This window comes from Oryza glaberrima, chromosome 8, assembly GCF_000147395.1.
Source record: "Oryza glaberrima chromosome 8, OglaRS2, whole genome shotgun sequence".
NCBI lineage: Eukaryota > Viridiplantae > Streptophyta > Magnoliopsida > Poales > Poaceae > Oryza > Oryza glaberrima.
The window spans coordinates 9,676,328-9,700,599 of NC_068333.1; the positions used below are offsets into that span (position 1 = coordinate 9,676,328).

At 41.7% G+C, this 24,272-nt stretch overlaps 1 protein-coding gene across 3 annotated transcripts; it reads left to right on the plus strand.

Annotated features, from left to right (window-relative positions):
• The first annotated feature begins 14,358 nt into the window (after positions 1–14,358).
• LOC127782317 (homeobox-leucine zipper protein ROC6-like) lies at positions 14,359–22,756 on the plus strand. Of its 3 annotated transcripts, none has more exons than XM_052309472.1 (10): positions 14,360–14,524; positions 14,594–14,674; positions 18,418–18,655; positions 18,754–18,871; positions 18,946–19,614; positions 19,696–19,797; positions 19,888–20,136; positions 20,794–20,965; positions 21,084–21,484; positions 22,129–22,756. In XM_052309472.1, the coding sequence occupies exons 3-10, from the start codon at positions 18,423–18,425 to the stop codon at positions 22,543–22,545; spliced, it is 2,361 nt and encodes a 786-aa protein (XP_052165432.1). In that variant the 5' UTR covers positions 14,360–14,524; positions 14,594–14,674; positions 18,418–18,422; the 3' UTR covers positions 22,546–22,756. The 3 variants fall into 3 exon arrangements, with proteins under 3 accessions (XP_052165434.1, XP_052165432.1, XP_052165433.1); XM_052309473.1 differs by having other exon boundaries at positions 14,361–14,524; positions 14,605–14,674; XM_052309474.1 differs by having other exon boundaries at positions 14,359–14,674; positions 21,090–21,484.
• The last annotated feature ends 1,516 nt before the right edge of the window (positions 22,757–24,272 follow it).

Below are 24,272 nucleotides of genomic sequence, written 5' to 3' on the forward strand. Positions count from 1 at the left end.
AATTAGATCTTCTCTTTTAGGCTTTTAAGATCATTTCTAATAATTCCTTTTAAACAACAATTTATGATTTAAGGATTTTTAAACAAGAAAAGCACTTAACATAATTATAATTAGATCATTAATTGATTAACTAATTACTGAATTGTTCTTTGTATCATTTAGGAATTGAGCTCTGAAAAATCCGAGAAAATTTCAGAGAGTATAATTAATCATGGAGAATTTAATAAAAATTAAATCCATCCATGCTTTAAATTTAGGAAATTTTATTTCCCACATTTAACTTCACTTGTAAATTAATGAACATTTAATATAAATTCTATTAATAATTTATTAAATAATTTATAAATCCTAAAACGAAAATCAGGCTGTGATAATGTTTATATGTATTGATATGAAATGTATCACATTGAATATAAAGGGGAGTAAGCTAGCTAATCTAGCATACCAATCTATTCTCGGCGAGCAAAGCGGTGGGTTGTAGTCGACGGCTAGCAGAAAAGGTTTTCTCCTAGTGTAGACTCAATGTTACGTGGTGTAATGGTTTATAATTCGATGCCCTCCCCTCCAAGAAGACCATGTATTTAGGGACGTAGGGAGAGTATGATTAATACCAACACACAAGTATGGAAGAAAGAGAGCAGCGGACAAAGATTTTTATATAGCAGTTGGGTAATAGTCAACTCCTCGGTGTATTACACCTAGTACAAAAGAAGTAAAAATGGGAGCATGCTAACTAATCTAACCTACCACGAGGCGCTATTGTTATGCAGAACACTACTTATTGGTTACGACTGTTGTAACTATTTGCTCATAAATATTGTAATTTTCCCATCATTATACATAAATTTAAATTGTTGGACGTTCAATGGCAATAGTTCACATAAATAAAAATGAACCATCATTTGACCTTTCTAGTCAATCAAACGTTTGATTGAGTAGGTTAGAAGAGTATGGTACGATACTACGATGCCTTTTGCACGGGACTACGTAAGTTTTGATTAGATGAGGTATGTTGATTGTATATAATAGACTTCCTATGGTGCTTGGCATATCTTAGAGCGCTCTTAGAACTAAGATAGATAGAAGGTACCGGTGGAAGGGTACTTAAAAATTATGGGCCAGGTATAAAAGGTGAAAGGTTATACTGGCAATTATATATTCTCTTATTATCACTTCGTATCATCATATGGTTAAGGGCCGATCAGTATATTCTAGGGTTTATTAATTATTTCTGCGTTGTTATGATCACTTTACATTAGCACATTGTTTTACTTGGGTCTTTAAAATCATTTATTTGGAGGTGGAAGAAAAGAAGCAAGCTATTGGGTTGGGTTAGGATTAATTAATTTCCACCATAGTTACTGATGATAGTGAAGGAAGATGGATAAAAAAAACTCTACCTCTCGCACACGTATGGATTACAACAGGGGAATCATTATAAAGAATCAAAGTTTAAATTAGATGAGAATAATAGTTTTAGATTAGTGTAGGGCTATCAATGATCCGAGCTCGAGCAAGCTTCTCTACGTATGCTTGAGCTTAAGTATAAACTTAAGTCGAGCTCGAGCCGAGCCTAGATTTTCCTCGAGCTTGAAGTTGAGCTCAGACTCGGCTCGCGTTGCTTCGAGCTTTTTCATGAACCTGCTTGGACTACATGCAAAAGTGGAACAGATTCATCTCCATTCATGAGAAAATGTGACATTGTAATGATTAGACGGGAAAAAGCAGTATTATTGCTCCTACATCAATGCACATACTCAGCCATGCTCTCTTGTTGGGAAATGGGACAACAAATAGTAGTTGTGTGGCTGTCCTCTACGAGCAAGTTTAATAGTATAACCATCTACTAGCTCCAAATTATTTATAGTCAATTTAATAGCTAATTTATACAATAATTATCTATCAACATCTACTGTAAACTATTAATATCTGGTCCCACTTGTCATTCACACATTGCATCTTGAAGTCTGTGCTGCAGCTGGCTACAAATCTATAGCCTGCTACTCTTCTCTCTCCTCTTTTATCTTCTCGAAATGTGCTTATAGCTGGTTTATAGTCCGCTATTGTACCTACTATACTAGAGTGGCCTATAGTACTAGTACTAGTAGAGAGAGAGAGGGGAAACGAAACAGTAAAAGCTGAGGCTCGGCAAGTTATTTGAGCTCAACTCGGAAGGCTCGCAAGCTTAACGTGAAGCTCGAGCTCGATTTGACTCTTAAACGAGCGGAGCTCAAATCAAGTTTGTAACGAGCTGAGCTCGAGTAACTCGTGAGCCTCAAACTTTTTTGACAACCCTAATTAGTGATAGTTGTCCATACATACAAATTAATAAAATACAGTGACCCAAGCAATAAGCTGTAGGCGAGAACTACAAGAAGTGGCTCATGGCTAGCAGAGGGAAGTTAGATAGAGGGTAGCGGTAAAACAGAAGTTGAGAAGTTAATTAAAGATGGTTTGGCTTAAACAATTACCACGTCTTTGTTTACATTTTTCCCTAAATTACCCCTTAAAGAATGGACGATGGATGTGAATAAAAGGTTGAGCACCATAAAATGTCTCAATGTATAAATATGAATGAAGTAACTAAAATAATTTATAAGTAAAGTTTTGGAGTAAATTGCATTGACAATACAAGAACTTGGTGGATGGGGTGCGATTAAGTGCAAGAACTTGAAAATTGGACGTACCAATGCAACAGCTTGGCTCGGTCTATTGAGGTCTTGAGGAAATCACGAAGAGAAACCGAGAAGAAACAATTGGCTAGGTCTTGAACAACGGTTAGCAGCGAGTGCAATGGAAAACGACATTGCTTTTGCGCTAGTTGTGAGGGCATCGTGAGCCACACTGATCTGATTATCCTAAACTGGTGCCCTTACTGATTCAGATCTGATTATCCCAAACTGGTGCCCTTACTTATTCAGACCTGGGAACTGTCTCTGGTGGTGTAATAACCGCATGTGCAGGGATGGCGCTGACTCGGCGAATTCTTGGGGTATCCCCTCCTTATGGTAAATCACTTCCTGGTGGTTACATATTTTTATTTTTGTTCAATTGGTTATTGTTTATATACTTAGGGTTTCATTGATTTGGACCGGTTGTTGCCTGTTTGTCTTTTTTTTTTGCTTGAATCTTGTGATGTTTATTATTACATGGCAATGTAGTCTAATTACTGGCACACTAGATTTCTTAACTGAGATCGATTGTACTGTAAGTGTTGGTGTTTTCTACGGCTGAGTGTGATATAATTGTACCCTTCAAGAATAGTTCTTGACATACCTGGCAGCCACTTGCCCGCTACCAAGAGCGCAGAACGGCGGAAGTTTGCAGTCCGAGGCGTCGCGACTCGCGAGCGTAGTTGCGTTGTTTTCATCTCAAGCGGTGATTGGTGATCACTCGCAGCATGCGTCAGTCGAGGCGTCGCGATTCACCGACTCCAACTCGCGAGCATTTAGTGTTGCTGTGTTGGTCTGTTGGATGGCCATGGAGGCGTGGACAATGCCCTGAGCAGCCGAGGCAGGGAGGACGCGAGGCAGCGCACGCGCAGGCAGCTGACAGCACAACAATCGCCGGCCAATCGAGCGGGCGAGCGCCGAGCGGCAGCGGCGGCGTGGCGAACTCCGGCAGTCGCGCGCGGCAAGCCGGCAACCAGCAAGGGCGAGCCGGCGAGGGCGCGCCGGGCAACCAGACTGAGAGTTTGATCATCAAGTAATTTGACGAACGAACTAGACTTTCATCTGATCATCTCATCTAGTCATCTCTGATTCTCTATTAGTGTGTATACTGTATGTATGTATGTATGTATACAGTATTTTGATTTTTTTTTTGAATGATTGATTGAATCAAACACGTCTTTTCTTTATTTTGTTTATAAAACAGGAACTCAGGAAGGCTTTTATTTCCTCAATTGCTTCAATTCCTCATCACTTCTAGAAACAGAAAGTATGATTCAGGTGCTGAAAAACGTAAGAAGAGACAGGCTAGATGCAGCAGCTCAATCTCGATATTAATTATGAAGATATAATTAAAGATTTCATTTCAAGAAACACTAGAAGGATGATGCTTTTCACTTTTCAGTACAACATGAGGTCAGTAGTACTACCTTTTCTCTTTTAGCATTAATATTTGTATAAAATAACACATATTAAAGTTATATAGTTGATTGAAAGTATGCTTTGTTTATATTAGTTATATAAAATTTTCAAAATTTAGGGCCCCAATTAGCATTTCGTTCAGGGGCCCCAAATATCTGAGACGACCCTGATAACACATCAGATACATATGATTTTGCTTTACAATTTGACACATCAACATGGTTTGTCTTGTAATATAGGTTTGGCTTACAATTTGACACATCAACATGGTTTGGCTTCAAGTCCTACCTACCACCACTGGCTGCTTCGAGGACATCGATGGCGGCTAGTTCAAGACATCAACTACAAGCTTCAAGAAGCCCAACGCTACAGATTTGAAGCCCCATCCCTCGTCATCTATGGGCTTGGTGATTGATTCATCTGTACAGAAAAAAGTCCTCAAATGAGAATAACATAAGAGGATTTGTACAAATTTATCATGATGTGTGAAGGGTGTCCCATGTAGACTTTGTCCAACATGGACACTTGACATGGCAAAATTTATGTGGTAGCCTTTTGAACCACAAACACACCCATTTAGCCAAGTTGTTGCATTGGTATGTCATTTTTTAAGTTATCGCACTTAATTGAACCCACTCGCCAAGTTCTTGTATCATTAACACAATTTGCTCAAAGTTTTGTATCTATTGGTATTTTTTTGGTTTTGTGCTTATTCTCGTCCTACCAATTTAATTTATTTTGATAATTTGAATAAATCTTTTGGTAGTTTTTCTCATTAGAGCCAAAGTGTGCCAAATCACATGGGGAATCCAATTGAAAATTTTGGTAGTATGGAAACTTACTCAAGATTTGAAACAACCAAAATTACTTTAAACCAAGATGACATGTTATTCGTAGTTCAAACGATATCATGAAAGAAAAAACTCAGAATCAAACTCTGGTTTAAAATTTGCATGCAACAATCGTTGTTCGCCTTCACGCTATGGCAATTATAAGACTATCATGAACGAAAAAACTCAGAATCAAACAGTTTAAATTTTGCATGCAACAATCGCTGATCTCCTTCATGCCATCGCAATTAGCGGGCGCTGATGCTGCTGACCACATGTTGGTGCAGCCACTGGATCAGTTTGCCCCTCCGGTCTCCATTTCGGACTATAAGTCGTTTTGACTTTGGGTAAAGTCAAACTAATTTGATTAAACTTGTAGATAAATATAGTAATATTTACAACATTAAATTAGTCTGGCTAAATCTATAATTAAATATATTTTCATAATATAATTATCTTGATTAAAAATATTACAACTTTTTTCTATAAACTTGATCAAATTTGAAACAAATTGATTTTGACCAAAGTCAAAATAACTTATAATATATGAAACGGAGGAAGTATGCACGTATATATGTATGTATATAGTTCGTATATGTGCGTATAAACTTTATACAAATATATGCATATATGAATTTATATGTATATATATATATAATTTTATATGTATATACTCCTACTTCTGTAATGGCCAATTGAATAGACAATCGAATAGCCCTAGTGGCTCAGAAGGTCATTAAACCTTCGCAGACAGCTTTCCTACCAGGAAGAAACATTATGGAAGGAGTGGTAATTTTGCATGAAACACTTCATGAATTGCACAAGAAAAAGAAGAATGGGGTGATTCTAAAGCTAGACTTTGAGAAAGGATATGACAAAGTTGATTGGAAGTTTCTACAACAGTCGTTGCGAATGAAAGGTTTCTCTTCTAAGTGGTGCGATTGGATTGACTCGATTGTTAGGGGTGGGAGTGTGACAATCAAAGTAAATGATGAGATTGGGAGTTATTTTCAAACAAGGAAAGGTTTGAGGCAAGGTGATCCTTTGTCACCTATTCTGTTCAACCTTGTTGCAGATATGTTAGCCATTTTAATACAAAGAGCGAAAGATCAAGGCAGATTCAAAGGAGTGGTACCTCATTTAGTTAATAATGGTCTCTCTAATTTACAATACACTGATGATACTATTCTTTTTATGGATCATGATCTTGATAAAGCCAAAGATCTCAAGCTTGTACTAAGTGCATTTGAGAAATTATCTAGCTTAAAGATTAATTTCCATAAGAGTGAGTTATTTTGCTATGGCAAGGCAAAAGATGTGGAGCATGAGTACGTCAAATTATTTGGGTGTGATACCGGGGCTTATCCTTTTAAATACTTAATTAGGGATTCCAATGCATCACAAGAGAATCAACAATAAGGATTGGCAGGGTGTGGAGGAGAGGATTCAAAAGAAACTGAGTAGTTGGAAAGGAAAATTTCTCTCGGTAGGAGGAAGGTTGGTCCTTATCAATTCAGTGTTAAGTAGTTTAGCGATGTTCATGTTGTCCTTCTTTGAGATCCCTAAGGGTATTCTCAAAAAGCTAGACTATTATAGATCTAGATTTTTCTAGCAATGTGATGAACATAAGAAGAAGTATAGGTTAGCAAGATGGAGTGTATTGTGCAAACCAAAGGAATGTGGTGGCTTGGGTATACAGAACTTAGAGATACAAAACAAATGCTTGCTTAGCAAATGGTTGTACAAACTCATCAATGAAGAAGGGGTTTGGTAGGACATTCTTAGGAATAGATACTTGACTAAGAAAACCATCACACAAGTCGAGAAACGCCCTAGAGATTCACATTTCTGGGCTGGGCTAATGGGGGTGAGGGATGTCTTTTTTAAAGGTGGGGGATGGTTCTCAGATAAGATTCTGGGAGGATTGCTGGATTGGTGATTTACCTTTTGAAAAGTTGTACCCTAATTTATACAATCTTGTAAGGAATAAGAATGCTATTGTTGCGGATGTTATAGATAAAGTGCCGTTAAATCTTGAGTTCATAAGGGCTTTGGTGGGGGAGAATTTGGTTGCATGGTTTAACCTAGTGGCTAAAGTGGTTCTTGTTAGGCTCTCAAACCATAGAGACAAGCTTATTTGGAAAGTTAACAAAACCGAAATATTTTCGGTTAGTTCTATGTATAAAATGATTATGTATGAGAATATAGTGCCAATGAAGGATTTAATTTGGAAGCTTAGAATTCCTTTGAAAAACAAAATCTTCCTCTGGTATTTAAAGAAGGGAGTGATTCTCACGAAGGACAATCTAGCAAAAAGAAATTGGAAGGGCAGCACTAAGTGTTGTTTTTGTAACCACAATGAAACGATACAACATCTCTTATTTGATTGTCATGTGGCTAGATTTGTTTGGAGTACCCTTTTTATAACATTTGGGATAAATCCGCCTAACAATGTTGCTAATATGTTTGGGATTTGGCTAAAGGGTTTACAATCTAGGCTAAAGCACCAAATCTTTATAGGGATTGCAGCGTTGTTGTGGGCAATGTGGATTTGTAGAAATGATGTGGTCTTCAATGGCTCCAATTTTAACTCTTACTTGTAGGTTATTTTCAGGGGGACGTATTGGGCTCGACAATGGTCCTTGCTGCTTAAAGAAGATGAGCGTGATGTGATGAAGGAAGGATGCAAACTGTTAGAGACATCTGTCATGCACTTCTTTGGTAAAGATGGATGGAACATGAGAAAGCGGTTAAAGGAGGAATGCGGTCGTTAGTTTGTTTGGAAGGTCTTTTCACTTTGAAAGGCGTTGGGAGTCTTTGTGCTCTTTTGGTTTTATGTAAGGTGCTTGAGCCTTTGTGCTCCTTTTGTTTGTGAACTTGTGTGTATGAACTGAGCTTGTTTGCTCTGATTTTCTGTGGCTGTATACACTCCCGTTGGTGTAGAAGCCGGGTTTTATAAATTCTCATTATCTAAAAAATATACTCCTACTTCTGATATATAAAATCATTTTATTATATATATAAATTTTGTACATATATGTACGAACTACATACCAAATTGATACGTATGCGTATGAACGGGGTACTTCGTACCGTACAGAAACCGGCCACGCGGATGAGTGCGCGCGACTGATTGCTCATTAGAGCATCACCAAGATATTGTTGTTGATGGACGATACTCGTAGACCGTATTCTGGGGGTACTGGGGTACGTTGGAGCAAGGATCTACATGATACGACATCTAGCACACACAAAATAGAGATTATACTGGTTCAGGCCCATCGTAAGGTAATAGCCATAATCCAGTTTATTAAGAAAAGCACATAGATTACAAATAGAGAACCACAAAACCAACGAGTATCGATAAGACCCTTGATGAGATCAACTAGAGACTTGGCCTCGAGTTCTCCGGATTGCTTCTGCTATGGCTGGTGTTGAGATTATGATTCGATGATCCCATACCCTCTAAGGGTCTTATATTTATACCCTTGGCTTACAAGTAGAACTCGGAGAATACCTTATTTGTACGAGATCACAGAGTTCACTCGCTCTCGGAGTAGGATTCTAACACCTGGGGAGACGGCTTCCTGGTAGATTGTGGGCCCCCGGTTTTACACACCGGAAACCCCATGTGTCTTACAATACCATTCCCTGGATCAGTAGATGGTACACACATGGCACAGTTGTATATCACAAGCTGACATCGTTATATAGGTTGAACTATACATTAATAATAATACAAGGGTAGCCCAAATGGGACCCAAATAGACCGAGCATGGTCATGTACAATACAAAATACCAGAAGAAGTAGATGAGATAGCGGAAGCGAAGCAGCGGCGGTCCAACGTACTCCACAGGCATCGACTGGTGAACCTAGGTCTCGACTCCACCGTCTTCGACATCTCTTCATCAGCATTGTTTCCGAACAGTCGACTCTAACTCCTTTCTAAAAGATTTAGTTAAGCAAGGGTGAGTACCAACCGTACTCAGCAAGCCACCACTACAGGATGCATTTAGTGCACACAGGGGTTGAAGGATGGCTTGGTTTATTTGCATAAAGCTAGATTTCACAAATCATTTCACAAACCTATGACCTAGCAGTTTTAACTGAAAACAACGTTAAGTGGAAGTTGTCATTAATCCACGAGGGTTCATCCACCTTCCCCAAGCCTCGCTTGGTCCAGTTTACCCTCGCATCCAATTTTTCACACTTCCAACATCAACATGGCCTTCCCGCCTATCGAGCAAGGTCACACCACTTTCCTCATCTAAGCAAGATTAAAATCTATGAGACTAGTCAAGTGTAGTACAAGTCCCGGTGCTCAATAACCGCGAGCACGGTTATTCGAATAGATTTGATTTACTCACACTGCAGTGGATGTACGCTTTTAATCCCGCACTCCGCGGCTTGCCCAACACATGAGCCTAGTCCCAACACATGAGACTTGCCACGGCCCGGTTTTTCAGTCATTCTCGCGTTTCGGCACCCGCTCCAAGGACTATGGATCCCCATTGCACTCACGGCACAACACACCACCTCGAGCCGGCAGTGAGGAGAGTCCTGGCGCTCCCGGGATCACAATGGGTTATATTATATATAGGTTAGGTGTGTTTTAAGTTTTGCCGGCCTTAACCAAACTATTGATCCACTCGATCCTTCACCCCCATCACGTCACCACTTCAGAACCACCATGACAGGGGTGCCGCCCCACGAGAATTCACTTAGTCCACCGAGTCTATACCCACCCGAGAAGTGCGGTCGTACTCTGATCGTTTCCTGCATAGCTTCTTGACTCGGTCCTTAACTGACCAGGGTCGGCGACTAGCCGTTTCCAGAACCACCCATATTCTATCCATGCCGCCCCAGTCGAAAACATTTTGTTTAATTAGGTTTTTGGTTTTCGCAAAGGTTTTTACTACGGGTGGCGCTCATGTCTCCACCCGCCTTCTGGCAGTCACTCTCGACGAGTGACCGCTACCAACACATCCATACCCAACTATTATGGAGTGTACAATCTTCTATAATTATAAGCAATACTAAGCAATGTCAATAATTGACCACGCATAATTAATAGACTCAGGCAACAAGGATATAATAAAGGTAACAATATCAAGGATGGTTCACATACAAAATTTAGGTACGCATTTTATAATTAGCATGCAACTTTATTTATAAACAAAACATTTATAAACTGGGTTCAATATGTTCAAGGAGGGGAGCGTAGTGACTTGCCTTGCTTTTAGAAACCGATATCTTCGAGAAATCCACGATCGACGAATAACCGGAATACCCGATACGCGGTTAGCACGAGAAAACCATATAAAATCCTCTAAATAAAGTACCAAACATTAGTGCTATTGGATAGATCCCGATTTTAGAAAAATTCTGGAAGTTGAACGGAATCAATCGGAGTCACGGTTGAAAAGATATGAATTCCCGAAGATTAGATGATTTATAAATCGAGGGGGAAGGAATACCCAAAATAGGATCCCTTTATTTTGAGGAAATATCCCTATGGTTGCCCTCTGGACAGGAGGTAGAAAGGACTTATCCTTGGGTGAGCTTGGGCTTCAACCCAAGGATACAGGAGGTCTAGAAGGGAGGTATTATGGACTTTCAGAGAGAACTTGGGTTCTGGAGGGATGTAAAATAGACTTTTCGTAGGAAGGAGTTTCTGGGCTTGGATAAGGAAGTAGGGGAGGAGAAATAGACTTTTCGGTAGCAGTCAAGGTCACGAGATGGAGTCAGCACAGTGGGCTCCACTGGTAGGTCCCACGACATTTACTTTTTCCCTTTTTGTTTCTTTCTCTCTCGATTCTTCCTCTTCTCTTTCTCTCTCTCTCGTTCCCTTCTCTGATTTCTCCTCCTCCACGCGAGTTCCAGAGAAGAAGGCGCCTGCGGCGGTGCCGGGCGCAGCGGTTGCCTGGCGCGGGGCGGCGCGCCGGGGAGGAAGGGAGTAGCGCCGGCTGGGAAGAGGAGGCCGGGGCGCCAGCGGCTCGGGCCGGGTGGCGCGGCAAGAGGCGGCACGGCGGCGCTCGGTGCGCGACGTCACGGCCGGCGTCCGGGCGCGGTGGCGCGGAGGAGAGGAGGAGGTGGCGGTGCTGGGAGCAGAGGAGGTGGTGGTGGATGGGGGATGGTTAGCGCGGCGACGACAGAGGTCGTCGAGGTGGCGTTCTACCCGGAGCGGCGGCGCGTGCACCGCGCGGTGACGGCGCGGCGCGGCCGAGCGCAGCGCGCGAGAGGTCGGCGGCCGAGAGGAGGTAGCCTCGTGGCGGGCGACGCTCGTCCCGATGCGGCGATGGCCCGGATCGAGGCGGTGATAGCGACGAAGGTTGTGGTGGCTCCCTTGTTGGGCGGAGGCAGGGGTGGCCGCAGGAGGTGCCTGCGCGGTCGTCGTGGCCGTGCGCGGCAACTTCAACAGCAGCGATCGAGCGCGGCGACGGCCTCGATGGGTGCCCGTCCAGGTGGAGATGGAGGCGGGTGGCAGAGAGGGGAAAAGGGGTGGCTGGCTGTGGTGGGGAGAAAACAGCACGAAGAGAAGGCTGCTCCTGGCGATGGTTTTGCTTGTAATGCCAATGGCTTCGAGGAGAATGATCGGCACAGTGGTGGAAGGGCGATGTGGCGCGCGTCCATAGGTTGGACGGTGGCGGCGCGGGCCCGGGTGTCGACATCGACACAATGGAGGGGAGGTGCGAGGCGGGCGGCGTGAACGCAGCTCACGCGGACGCTTGTCTGCGGCCGATGGAGAGCGAGGATGCAAGGCGTGGACGAGGAGTAGCGACGCTCACGCGGGCGACGTCCTGGGAGGCGGCGAAGTGACCATCGGTCACAAGGCTTCCTTGGAGCACGTGTCGTCGGCGGATGGGTTGGACGGCGATAATGTGGGCCCCGAGTGTCGACATCGCTACAGGAAGGAGGCTTACAAGGTAAGCTTCGCTGTGAACTAGCTCTCCAATTCGGTGTGAACTCCGCTCTTTCTTTCGGCGTGAACCATCCTCACTGTGTCTTCGGTGTTTGGGGGAGGACTTGGTGAACTGGGAGTTTGCAGGTGAAGAGAGACGGACGTCCTCATCCAGGGAATGCCAGGGCATGGCTTCGGTGCACGGCGGGGTGCGTGCGACGCACGGGGAGGGCGTGCCTGCGACCGGCGCGGCGCACGGCCGGGGTTTGGTGGCTCGGTGCAGGAGCGCAATGCGGCGTGGCACGGCTCGACGCGACGCGGCGCACGCAATGAGGAGGAGCGGCGCGGCACGACGCGGTGGCTCGGGGGCCTGGTGCGCCAGCCTTGCCCGACTCGGCATTTTGCCGAGCACGTGGCGGGCGGCGTGTCAGCCTGCTGGCGGAGGCAAGGAAGGAGGGGGAGTAGACTTGGCTGCAAGAGAGAGGGAGAGCTGGAGAGGGAGTAAAGACAGACTTGTGCTGGGGGGTGAGTTGGGCTGGCCGGAAAAGGAGGCCCAACAGAATGGGGACTTTTTGTATTTGTAAGGATTGGAATTGTGAAGAATTTTGTATTTAGAATTTGTAGATGAACTGTATATTTGGACATTTGGTTTGGCTCTGGGTTGAAACCTTGAATTGTGGTTTGGAGCTGTAAATGGAATGTTTAATTTGGGTAATTGGATTGGATTCAATTCAGCCGTTCAATCGCCCAAGTATTTAACTTAGGTTTTCTTTGCAACTGCTTGAATGAAAAGACGACGATATCGACGGATATTAGATCCAACGCTTGGCATAAGAATCCATGCGACGCGGTAAGGTTCCAAAGGTAGGGCGATATCGATGAGGAGTTCAGGAGCGGCGCATGGCGCACAAATCCATTCGGCGCAGTAGGGTTTCACTGGTCGAGATAGAATGGAGGATAATTGAACTTGTGTATGACAAATAAATTCGCCGAACAATTTTAGGGTTTCGAGCGAGTGGCCAAACTCGGTAATTTCGAGCAGAAGGGATAGGGAAGAAATGAATTCGGGGAGAGCCGAGTCGAATAGACGAGATGGCTCAGGTTCACCTCTAGTGTTCAATCGGTCTGAGGAAAGAAGATGTTATGACAAATGAAAGGCTTTCGGGGATTCGATTAGCTTCACCGAAACGCTTAACAAATCAGTTGGAGAGGAAAGACGACAAGGAAGGATGTCGATTGGAGAACATCCTTTAGGTGGATCGGTTTAATCGCGGTATTCCAATGATTCAAGGAAATGATGGGGTATTGCAATTGTACAGAAGAGTTGAGAGGACAGAGAAGGGATTTTACCCTGACGGGTGATTCTGGAAGAACTATTGAGTTCGAGTAATTCCAGACGCTAGAACAATCGGTTCGGGAGGATCCGATTGAGAAGGAGGATCGAACTATTGAATTTGATTCCGGAGAAAGATACGACAAGGATTTGGATTCACAAGGATGAATTAACCGAGATCCTTGGCACAAACAATTAAATGCACACAAATAACACAAATCCCACTGTGCAGGTCGGCTAGGCCTTTCAAGGAGGAAAACTAGACTTTTCCGTCAATTCTTTTGAAATAAACTCTTTTTAGATTTTAGTTCGTAAATAGAGTTTTGCTAGTAAATTCCTTCTAGTCTTTATTTGTAAAATAATTATCAAACACTTATAGTTTCAAAATAGGGTTTTCAGAAGTTAACTAATATTAGCCCGCATTTGTAAAAATAGTTTTCTCAAAGAAATATCTCGCAAGGTATGTTTTCTAAATATTTAGTATTTGTTTTTATTTATGAAACAAATACCCCAAATAGGTTTTACTTCATAGAAAGGGTTTTTAGAAAGACAAATGGCATTTGCAAACATTTTCTAAATTAATATATTTCATAATCATGGTTCTTTTAGCAAATAATATTTGAATCAAAAATAGATTTTGTTTCTAGATTTCCGTCCTCATGGTCCAAGCGTAACCCAAAAATGGGAGATAGAATCCAATTAAGACCAGCATGATGGATTTTGGAAAAGATTTTTGATTAACACGAAATTTTGATTTCGCAAATCAGGACAGATATTTTTTCAGGGTGTTACACAGATCAACTGAATTCCTTATGATTAAGATAACCTTCCCATTTACTTTAGGATATATCGTATTTGCATACTATATAATATAACCCAGGATGTAAGGTACTTCCTCCGTTTCACAATGTAAGTCATTTTAGCATTTCTCACATTTACATTGATGCTAATAAATCTAGATGGATATATATGTCTAGATTCATTAGCATCAATATGAATGTGGAAAATGCTAAAATGACTTATATTGTGAAACGGAGGGAGTATGATTCTTTCATAACCTGACAATTACTCCGTGTAATCTCCCTCTAAAATTTATTTTTGGGAATAATATAGGACTGTTTGGTGATGCTCTCAGCGATCTCGTGGCAAGTGTCCAAGTGACACCCATTTGCCGGTGCCGCGCCTTTGGGCCCATGGCCATGGCGCACATACTTGGATGGGCCGGCCCGTCGCTCCACGCCTCGGATCACCACTGTCTTCGCCCGCGGCGGCGCACGCCGCCGCCGGAGCCCCTGCCCCCTCTCGGGCGGCGCGGTGGGGACCGGGGCTCACCGCGGCCATGCGCTGTTCTTGCTATCCCTCTCGTCGGTTTGTGCCCTCACCCTGATGATTTCCGTTTCACTAGCCTTGCACTTCTTGTCTTCTTCCACTCAACAGGTTGGCGCTAGGTTTTGCCGATTGGGGATGAACTCGTGACGAAATTGCAATGTGGGGCTCTCTCTCGGTAATGGATTGGAGGTAATAGTCTGGGGCTTTTTTTTTTCTCCATGGGTTGCTGGTAAATGTAATCTTTAAACTATCGGTGAGAGGCTATCCAACAAAGATAAACTAATGCATCCAAGGGTTCGGTTTGCTTGATCATCAGTTCCATTTTGTAACCATGCACTTTTTTAAATCTGTACTCCAATGCTAGCTCTGAACTTTTTTTTTCTTTACAAAAATACCTCGGAGCATGTTCTTTACTGGTGTACTGCTGCTGTCCATGTTTTGCTCATGGTGAGCTTTTGTAATTCTGCTACATGCTATTGGAAACATGGGAGATGAAATTTGTAGATACACAGGGCATATACGGGTTATCAGTGACTCCTTAACAAGGGCTGTATGGGCTATGAAATGCGCACTGTCTTCTTTTTTTCGGCATGAAGTTTCTAACTTCTTAGCAAATGGGAAAGAAGATGATGAACCAAAGGTAAAGAGGTGGGACAAGAGTCTTCATGGTGAGTGAAACTATATAAGGGAAAATTTACATATGGTGAGTGAAACTATACAAGGGAAAAATTATATGCTAGCGTAGGAATACCTCATCGGCTTGGTCATGCAGAAGAAAACAAATTTACAACAGTTTGGTGAGATTTTAATTGGGAACTACAAGTATTGGAGTGCAGATATCACCTAAGTATACCAAAGCAAAAATCCGTCCCAGTTGACGAGTGTCCGTTCTTGAAAGCCTTTCTCCTTACTCACTTCTGCCTTTGTCACCCTCCTGACCTTTTATTTAGTACACTGACCCCTTCCAAATTGTAAAAAGAACCCCTTTCTTCCTTAAGAACCCCTTTCTTCCTTTCAGAAACTATAATATTGCAATATGTGTTGTGTAGAGTGTAGACCTATAACTAAAAATATAAGAGTAGTTTACACTACATCCCCCAAAAGCTCTACAACAAAGCTTTATGAGAAAGCGTTATTTCTGGGATATACTGTACCCAGGAAAATGATTTACTTTTGGCTACCATCAATATTTTTATCTTTTTTTATGCTTTCCTTTGTTCTAGTTTTGCATATAATATGCTTGCAAAGATTTCTTATCCCATACAACTATAAATGCCAATATAAAATAATACAATTATCTTTATGTTCTAAACAAGTAGTAACTATGATAAGCAATATGGCGTAACAACATTTATGCTTAGCCTATCACCATTCCGTTCCCATTCGATTTTAGAAATTAATTAAAGTTGGCAGTGAAGTGGCATGACAGCTGGCATCTAGCAAGTCACCTCACATTCTCCTGCCTCGTATGCCCGTCCAGATGGATGGACAAGTGCCCGCAAGAATGCAAGCCTAAGGAGCGCATCCTGCCACGTGTTTCCTTCCCCGTATTTCCGCAGAAAAAACAGTTTCTTTTACACCCTATTTAAACTATTCTCTGGAGTCCAGACCTTGCATTCCCTGCTAATGGAGTGGTCTTAGAATTTCAAGAAAAAATAGGAACTAAGGGGATAGAAGCCTTTCCACTTCTCATCTCTGGCCATCTCTGTTGAAGTAAAGAGGTACCTTCTTGTTTCAATCTCTTATTCGGTTTGTGATGATACTTTTAGTTGGTGTTTGGTTCTTAGGAACTGATGGGGATGGGATAGATCTGTTTCAGGGAAAGGGGTTATCCCTGGACGAAAGGTCTATCCGCCACGCTACTCATTTGGGATCATTTTTTTTTTGTTTCTGTGTGTTTAGCAGATCCATTTATTGTTTGATGTTCAATAATCTAGTTTCATAAATCGATTTGATATGCTCTGTACACAATTGCAAAATCGATTGAAGCGGGTATTTGGGACATAAACATTGCAGTTTCTTATGACAAGGCCTGATATAACGTCATCGATGACTAGGGTCAATACCTTCGTGCTTGAGCTACGCCAGCGCTGTTCCCCCTTAGTTGCTCCATGGATAGCCTTTTGAACCACATAGGAAGGATTTTAAGGATGGGGGTGTATAGATGTAGAACTAAGAACAAGGAAAACTGGTACAAACCTAAAATACTCAAGATCTATGATCTGATGACTAGGGTTTCCCATATGCCTTGTTCAGTTAATCCCTCCCACAAGGTGATTGAAGGGGATTTGTATCCCTCCCATAATGGGATTGAGGGGGATTTGTTCCACACCTATTGTGGTGTGGAATTATTCCCCCTCAATCCCCTCCAATCCCTCCCTCTTGGGGATTAACTGAATAAGATCTTAGTAAGTGGGGGAAGAGAGGTCACCATACCCTGGCAACAACCCCAGTTACTGTGGATAACCACGGTAAACGTGAAAAACAGGAAAAAAAAATACCAAAAAAAATAATTTTTGTTTAAATATTTTTGAACTTGGTGGGGTTACTGGGCCCTTACCGTTACCGGACCCTGGCGGTCAGGGAAACCATGGGATCCGCTCTGTTATTGGTTGTTGCCCCTTGCTGGCTACGGTGCTCTGCGTTGGTTCCCTGTGAGATCTCTGATCTCGACACCAAGTCCTCATGGTCTCGTGCAGCAGAGTCACGCTGAATCGGTCGATAGATGCAGTCATGAAGAGAGTAGATAGAAAGAGAGCATGGGGGGAGGGGATTAGCTAGGCCATATACTGTTGAACACTAGGGGAATTGGAGTTCGCCCTAGGAGATTGATAAATTGGTCCATCCTTCCCGATTGCACAAGTGCATTACCTGATGGGAATTGGAGAATACGATTTGAGATGGATATATACTATACCTAGTCTTCTGTCGAAAATATTGGGGGTGCAGTACTACATAGCTCTGCCTGCTACCAAATATATTGACACTGACTTTTTGTGAAACCAATGATGATGGTGGAAATACTGCCGATGACTCCTAAACAGCATCAAACACTAAATCTCTCTTGTAGAACAAGGTAATGCGATTGTGTCTTGCAGGTAGGTAGGAGGAATATAGAATAATTGGCGAAGGATTGTAGTGGGTCTACCTAAGGATTTAATTCTGGAAAACCATCTGGTAGGATCCGAAAGAGGAACACCTAGACCTTCTTCTGAGCAAAGTTGTCCATGACCAACCCATTCTGTGGATTATGTGGCAATCGGTACCATCGTTGAAGTTGATGATGTTGCTAGCCATCACACATGCCAGTCTGAGATGCCCAGAGGGTTTGACCTAGACTTTGTCGAGAAATTGAATCTTCTCTCATACCATGCGAGTGAGCCTCAGTGGACAAAAGTTTGCTCTTTATCCTGTTGTTCAGGATCTCGCAAATAGCCCCAGTGATAAGGTCAGCTAGGCAGATTTCAGGGGGCCTATCTCCTGTTATGAAACCTGACTTTGAGGTATAGAGAACCATAAAGAGCTATGTTATATATGATTTCTTAAGAAATAAGTCAGTAGTGTAGTATCATCAATGTGATATCTAAGACAGCATTATATGTGCTTATGAATAAGTTACAGCATACTAAACTCTGAAAATTTCTGCTTGCACACTGCATTTACTTAGCTGGTCATGTTGCAATGGTGTTAGGTGATCATATCCATTACATTCAGTCATTGGCTTAATTGTATGAAATAGATCATTGATGAAAAGATCGCTAGTGTTTGTTTTTTAATTGTGCAAAAGTTTACATACAACTATCTGATGCAAATATGTTTTTTTTTTCTCACAAAAAAGAAGAACTTCCACCGTTATGCATCCTAAATTCTCTAATATTTTTATCTCACAATTAATTAGACATACTTCTCTAACATCCGTTTTTGATTTTCAGAAGTGATGGACGGCGAGCTTAAACTTATGGCTTCCTATGTGAGCAAGCTTAAGTTCATCTTGCAAAAAGATCAGCAGCAGGAGCCCCATACTGCGAACCTTCTAGTCCTACTTGGGAGTAGCAATCAGGACAAAAGAAATGGCCTCTCACAGGGAGAAAACAGAATGGACACTTGTACCAGAAAGAAGCCAAGAAGATACCAACTCCTCACCATGCAACAAAAAGAAACGCTTAATCGGTACGAAGTGCAGTTAGCAAAATCAGCCTGTTATGTACTGTCTCAAAATATAAGAGACGTGATTTAATATAATTAGTTTGTTTGCTGTTTCGTCCCAGTGCATTTCAATCATGTCCGAACCCTGATAGAAATGACTTGAAGAAGTTGGCCAAGGAACTAAACATGACTGAGACCCAAATCAAATATTGGTTCCAGAACTGCAGGACAAAGATGAAGGTATATTGTGTATAAACTTCTCTGTTTTCAAAATAAATTGCTCCCTGAGTAAATCATTTATCTTCTTGATGTAGAAATTCAAGAACAATGAGGAGCGCAAACTACTGCAGAAGGAGAATGAGGAGCTGAAGAAGGAGAATGCAGAGTTGAGACATAGGATGAAGAACTCAACATGCCGCGCTTGTGACCTCCCTCTGTTCCATATAGATTGCCGTCATTGGGAGAATCCAATGCTCAACAAGGGTAATCATGGCGTTACAAGTAATCTCATTCCCCAGGCAGTGTCATCCTTGCTCCCCAGCTCAAGTGGTTTTGTAGCTTCAGGCTCCAATCTTAGTAGCAATGCTGTGCTCATGCCCGTATCTGCCATGCCATCATCAGTTTTGCAGCCTGCTCCAGCCGTCTCTGGTGCCAATTTTCCCATCTTGCACAATCTATCTGCCAATGCAAATGATGGCTATACGGAAAAAAACGTACTTCTTGATCTGGCGAACCGTGCAATGGAAGAGTTCTTTAGTCTAATGAAGGAGAATGAGTCTCTTCTTGTCAAAAAAAAGGAGAATGGGCTTCTCTGGCTCCCACACATGGATATTCTGGGAGTCGAATCACTTAACTACCAGGAATACCTTGCAAAATCCAGGACGATTGGACAAAAACCTGTTGACTTCAAAGTGGTCGTCACCAGGGACACTGCCATTGTCAATGGTAGCTGTGTTGACCTCGTCAAAAGCCTTTTGGATGCTGTATGTATGCAACTACTATGTGCTGCATATTTAATTAGTATCATGGTTTGCCTGCATATCTTAAACATGCTCTTTATGCAGAACCGCTGGAGAGAGTTGTTTCCAGGCATCGTGGCAAGTGCAAACACCACCAAGATCATCTCTACTGGGCCCTCTAACTTGCACGACGGGTTGCTTCAATTGGTGGGTTACATATCATAATCTCTTCTGATGTGGTTATCCATATACTCGACTGCTTGCATGTGGTGGATTGATGTGCAGAAAAATTTGCAGATGCGTGCAGAGCTCCAGGTAATGTCACCTGAAGTCCCAGTTTGCGATGTGACATTCTTGAGGCAGAGTGTGCAGTTTGGAAGTGGACTGTGGTGTGTGGTTGATGTGTCTATTGATACCATCCTTCCTGGAGAGAGTAAAACAGCTCAGTCCAGTGTGCAGACCAGCAGTACAGCTGCCAGACGCATGGAAGTCAGGCTGTTGCCATCAGGCTGTGTTATTGAAGAAATGGAGAATGGCTACTCCAAGGTGCTTTGCTTCCTCATTGACTCAATCACTGGTACAAGGTGTTAATTATTGTTGGTTTCCTCAGTCACTGATGTGATGTATAGAAATTTGTGTTTGACAACTATTGAGGATGTTTAATTCTCAGGAACATATGAAATGAGAATCAGTCACATAACATGACAAAATGTAGCAGTAGTTTTGAACACTAGTATAGATACTAACGTTTGTCAGAGAACCCACTCTATTATCCCAGCATGTAAAGCATGTAATAAAATGACTAATATACCCACCTGCATTTGTGCTAGCCATACCATTGCATTGCAAAAGGAAGAGGAAACAGGCACACTAACCAACAAGTTTTCAGTAGAAAACAGAACAAAACTACATTCAAGCATCACTTAAAAAGAACACTGTAGATATACTGACAAAGATGGCTGTAGTTTCCTGTTTTAGGGGTGCCTTACTAGATATGGTCTTGTTCTTGTAGAATGAAGTCACTACTATCGGTCTCTGGCCCTTGTTGAACATTGTACGAACACACAATCATGTCAAAAAATCTCTAAACTAAAAGTACATTCATTTTTTTATTTTATTATTATTCTTGACGGGACGTGCATTGAACTCATATTTCAAACAACAGAATCAGCTAACCTTTTTAGCATCATTTTTCGTGGGCAGGTGACCTGGATGGTGCATGCAGCTTATGATGAGAGAGCAGTGCCAGTGCTTTATCATTCACTTCTCCGCTCTGCAAAAGCCCTTGGTGCATGCCGCTGGGTAGCATCACTCCAGAGACACAGCCAGTTCCTTTCCGGCCTGCACAAATACATCTTTTGTCCTGACAGCACAAGTGAGTGACCGACTGGTGCTATTATATATGCAAAAGAATTAACTAATCTGCACATATTGATATTAACAGTCAGTTAACACTATGCCACATCATGTTTTTTATATAAAATTTTCGATAGTGACAGAAGTGGTGATGCGAAGAAAAGTCCTGTACCTGGTGAAGCAGATGACGAGCAGCTTCACAGGCCTATTTGCGTCGATGTCTAAGGCCACGCTGCAAGATGGTGATGATACTCACTTCGCGCATCAGATAGTTGGTGGTGCAGCAGGTGAACCTGCCGGACTGCTGCTGAGCGCCACCACAACCATATGGCTCCCCGGCGTGAACCCGAGGCGCGTGTATGACCACCTGCGTGATGAGCAGTGCCATGGTGAATGGCGCTGCCTCCTCGGTGAGCAGCTGCATCAGGGCAATGCCTTGCCGTATGGTGCCCCCCTGAATGGTGAGACCGTGCCAGAGTTCTATCGCATGGTGAACGGGCTGCATGAAGGGCATACTATCTCCCTGATCAGCCCCAGAGTAAGCTCCTTACTAGTTATTGTTTCCCTGTAACTATTAAGTTGCATACTTCCAGTACAGTGCAGTTTTAGCTAGAAAGAAACTTCCATTGATTGTTACTCCCTATAGCCTACAGTAATACAGTCTCGAGTGCCTTTCACCAAGGAATATGTTGCTGCCAAAACTTTTTTCATCTTTGATAATACTTGTTCAGTGAATCATTGATCACATTAAAAGTCATTAAAGTATGCTTATATAAGGATATTATAGTTTGCTCAGACACACACTTTGATGAGGACTAATATTCAACTTTAATCTAGAAGATAATATCAAGTTCCTGTGACCAAAGGATTAATAATTTATGTCACGCGTAGGTGCCGCATTCATCCAAAATCCAGTTGAGGTGCCAGCGCCCATAAAAATGTATTGTTGATATATCAGTAGGACAGCAATGTGATAATCTAGACCTCCTCTGGTTTTTTCTTGAAAAGTCACTTTTGAGTCTTGACCAGTAGGATGTTTTTTGGGAAGTTGGTTTAATATTTAGCGAATTCCTTTATAAGTTCTCATAAAGAATTAACTCTTATCTGCAAAACAATTACTTTATTAATACTCTGCATCGCATGTGGTCTTTAGTTTACTAAACCCCTTTTTTACACATGCAGGAAATGGGTGGTAACATAAGCAACACTCTGCTCCTGCAAGAGGCAAGAACTGATCTTTCTGGCTCCCTCATAGTTTACGCCAGGACAGATGTGAACACCGTGCATTCCATCATGAACAGTGGCCTCAACCCTGCCACCGTCTTCCTCGTATCCTCTGGATGTGCCATTCTTCCTGATTGCCTGGAATCATTCCCTCTACACCCAGCTGCAACTGCAGATCAGGCCGGCACCTCCAGTGCCGCTATCGCTAGCAGGAGCGAAACCGGTGGGTCATTCGTCACCGTCACTTACCAGATGTTTTTCAGCAGCCAAGGTGGCGCAGCACCTGCCAGCTCATCAATTCATCAAGGCCGTGATGCGCTCAAGAAAGCCACCGACATTTTCAAGGTGGTCCTCGACACTCTCACCGTGGCATAGCGCAATACCCCAGGGGTAGCATTTGCATGCGAAAGTGAAATCCAGATCGAGTTAAATTTCAGTGTTTAAGACTATGTTGTTTCTGTTGTTCAGGGGATGGCTTTATCTCTGATAGACCCGTGGATCATGCTGTTTACCTTGTTTACCATTTTCAGACTATCGATTTGAAATGTTGATCAGACATTTATAATAATTGGAACTTTGAGACATCAATGTTTCTCTGGTTTCTGCTTTTTATTTTTATTTTTTTACTTTTTTGCAAAGGGAAGCCTTCAGTTTCTGCAATGGTACAATGAAAATGGTAAGTTTACGTCCAGGTTGTTTGATGATGATTGATTGATTTATTGGTGTTTCTTGTTATGTTCAGTAGTCAGACTGAGACGAGCGGCAACGCAATTTGAAAATATGAGAATTGTATCTATATGGAAGCAATCGTCATCCCACCACAATTGCTGGGGCTATCTAGTTGACAAATGAACGAAAATAATTTTTCAATCGATCAATTTTTTGTAGTCAGATCCCATTTTGTTTCTGCAGAGTTTTCGGTTAATGTCTGTTTAGAAACTTATTTATGGCACATATATCTTCCAGATAGAGAGTTGCTATCTTGTTCTATTATTATTGTATACGTGAAGTTTCTTTGGACTTTTGGCCTCCCAATTCTTGCTGTTCCTTTGAGGCATAGAAAAAAAAAAGATAAAGTCCATCTTACTCCTCAAATTTAAAGCCTATTTTTCACTCCTAACTTTTGGAACCGGAATATAGCCTAAATCATATTCCATGTGGTTTTTATCGATATGATAGTGATTTTCGCTATCATTAACTTCAATTATATAAGTGTTGTTGTTGTAGACCTTCGAGTAACTTTTGCATCGACAAAAACATGTATAGCGGACGGTCCATAACCACCTTCGATTAAATAGCAGACAATTAATATGAACTAATAGAGCAATTAAATTAGTAGTCTTGTTTTCAATTAAACTATGATTTTTTAATTTACAGTTATTCAACCTATAATCTTTACAATTATTGATTATAACTTCATGAAACAAATGTTAATAAAATTTATTATCTAAAAAACTAATTGTGCAATCGTATAAGCCCAATTTCATGTCCTCTTAGAACAAGTTTAATAGTAGAGCTAACTAATAGCTATAAGTTAATCTAAAAGTTAACATATATAATAGATTAGCTATAAAAGCAAGTTTAATAGTAGATATGTTACTCAATGTTAAAATCAATATTGATTCAAAGGAACCATAGGAATTTTGAAGGATTTTATTCTTGTAGGATTTTTTTTCCTATATACCCCTTTAAATTAAAGGAATGAATCATATTGAATACTATGAAATTTCTACAGAATAACTCATTACATACAAGTTTTTGAGGAAATTAAACATGAGGTAGAACCTCATGGAAAGTTATCTTTGAGTCTTTATTTCTTCTCAAATTCCTGTGTTTTTTCCTACGGTCTAATCAAACGGTCATTCCTTTAAGTTTTTATTTTTTTTCCATTCCTATGATTTAAAGGAATAATGTATTGGTCTTGGAACATATGTAAAGCTAGCTTTTGCATGAGAGCTACCAGTCTAACACCTTTTTTTTTGTTTTCTCTTTTATCCACATAAGTTTTTATAGTTGGTTTATAGTTCACTATTATCTTTGCTCTGTGGTTATCTCTATTTTCTCTCTATATATAATTAATGCATTTGCTTAGAAGAACATAC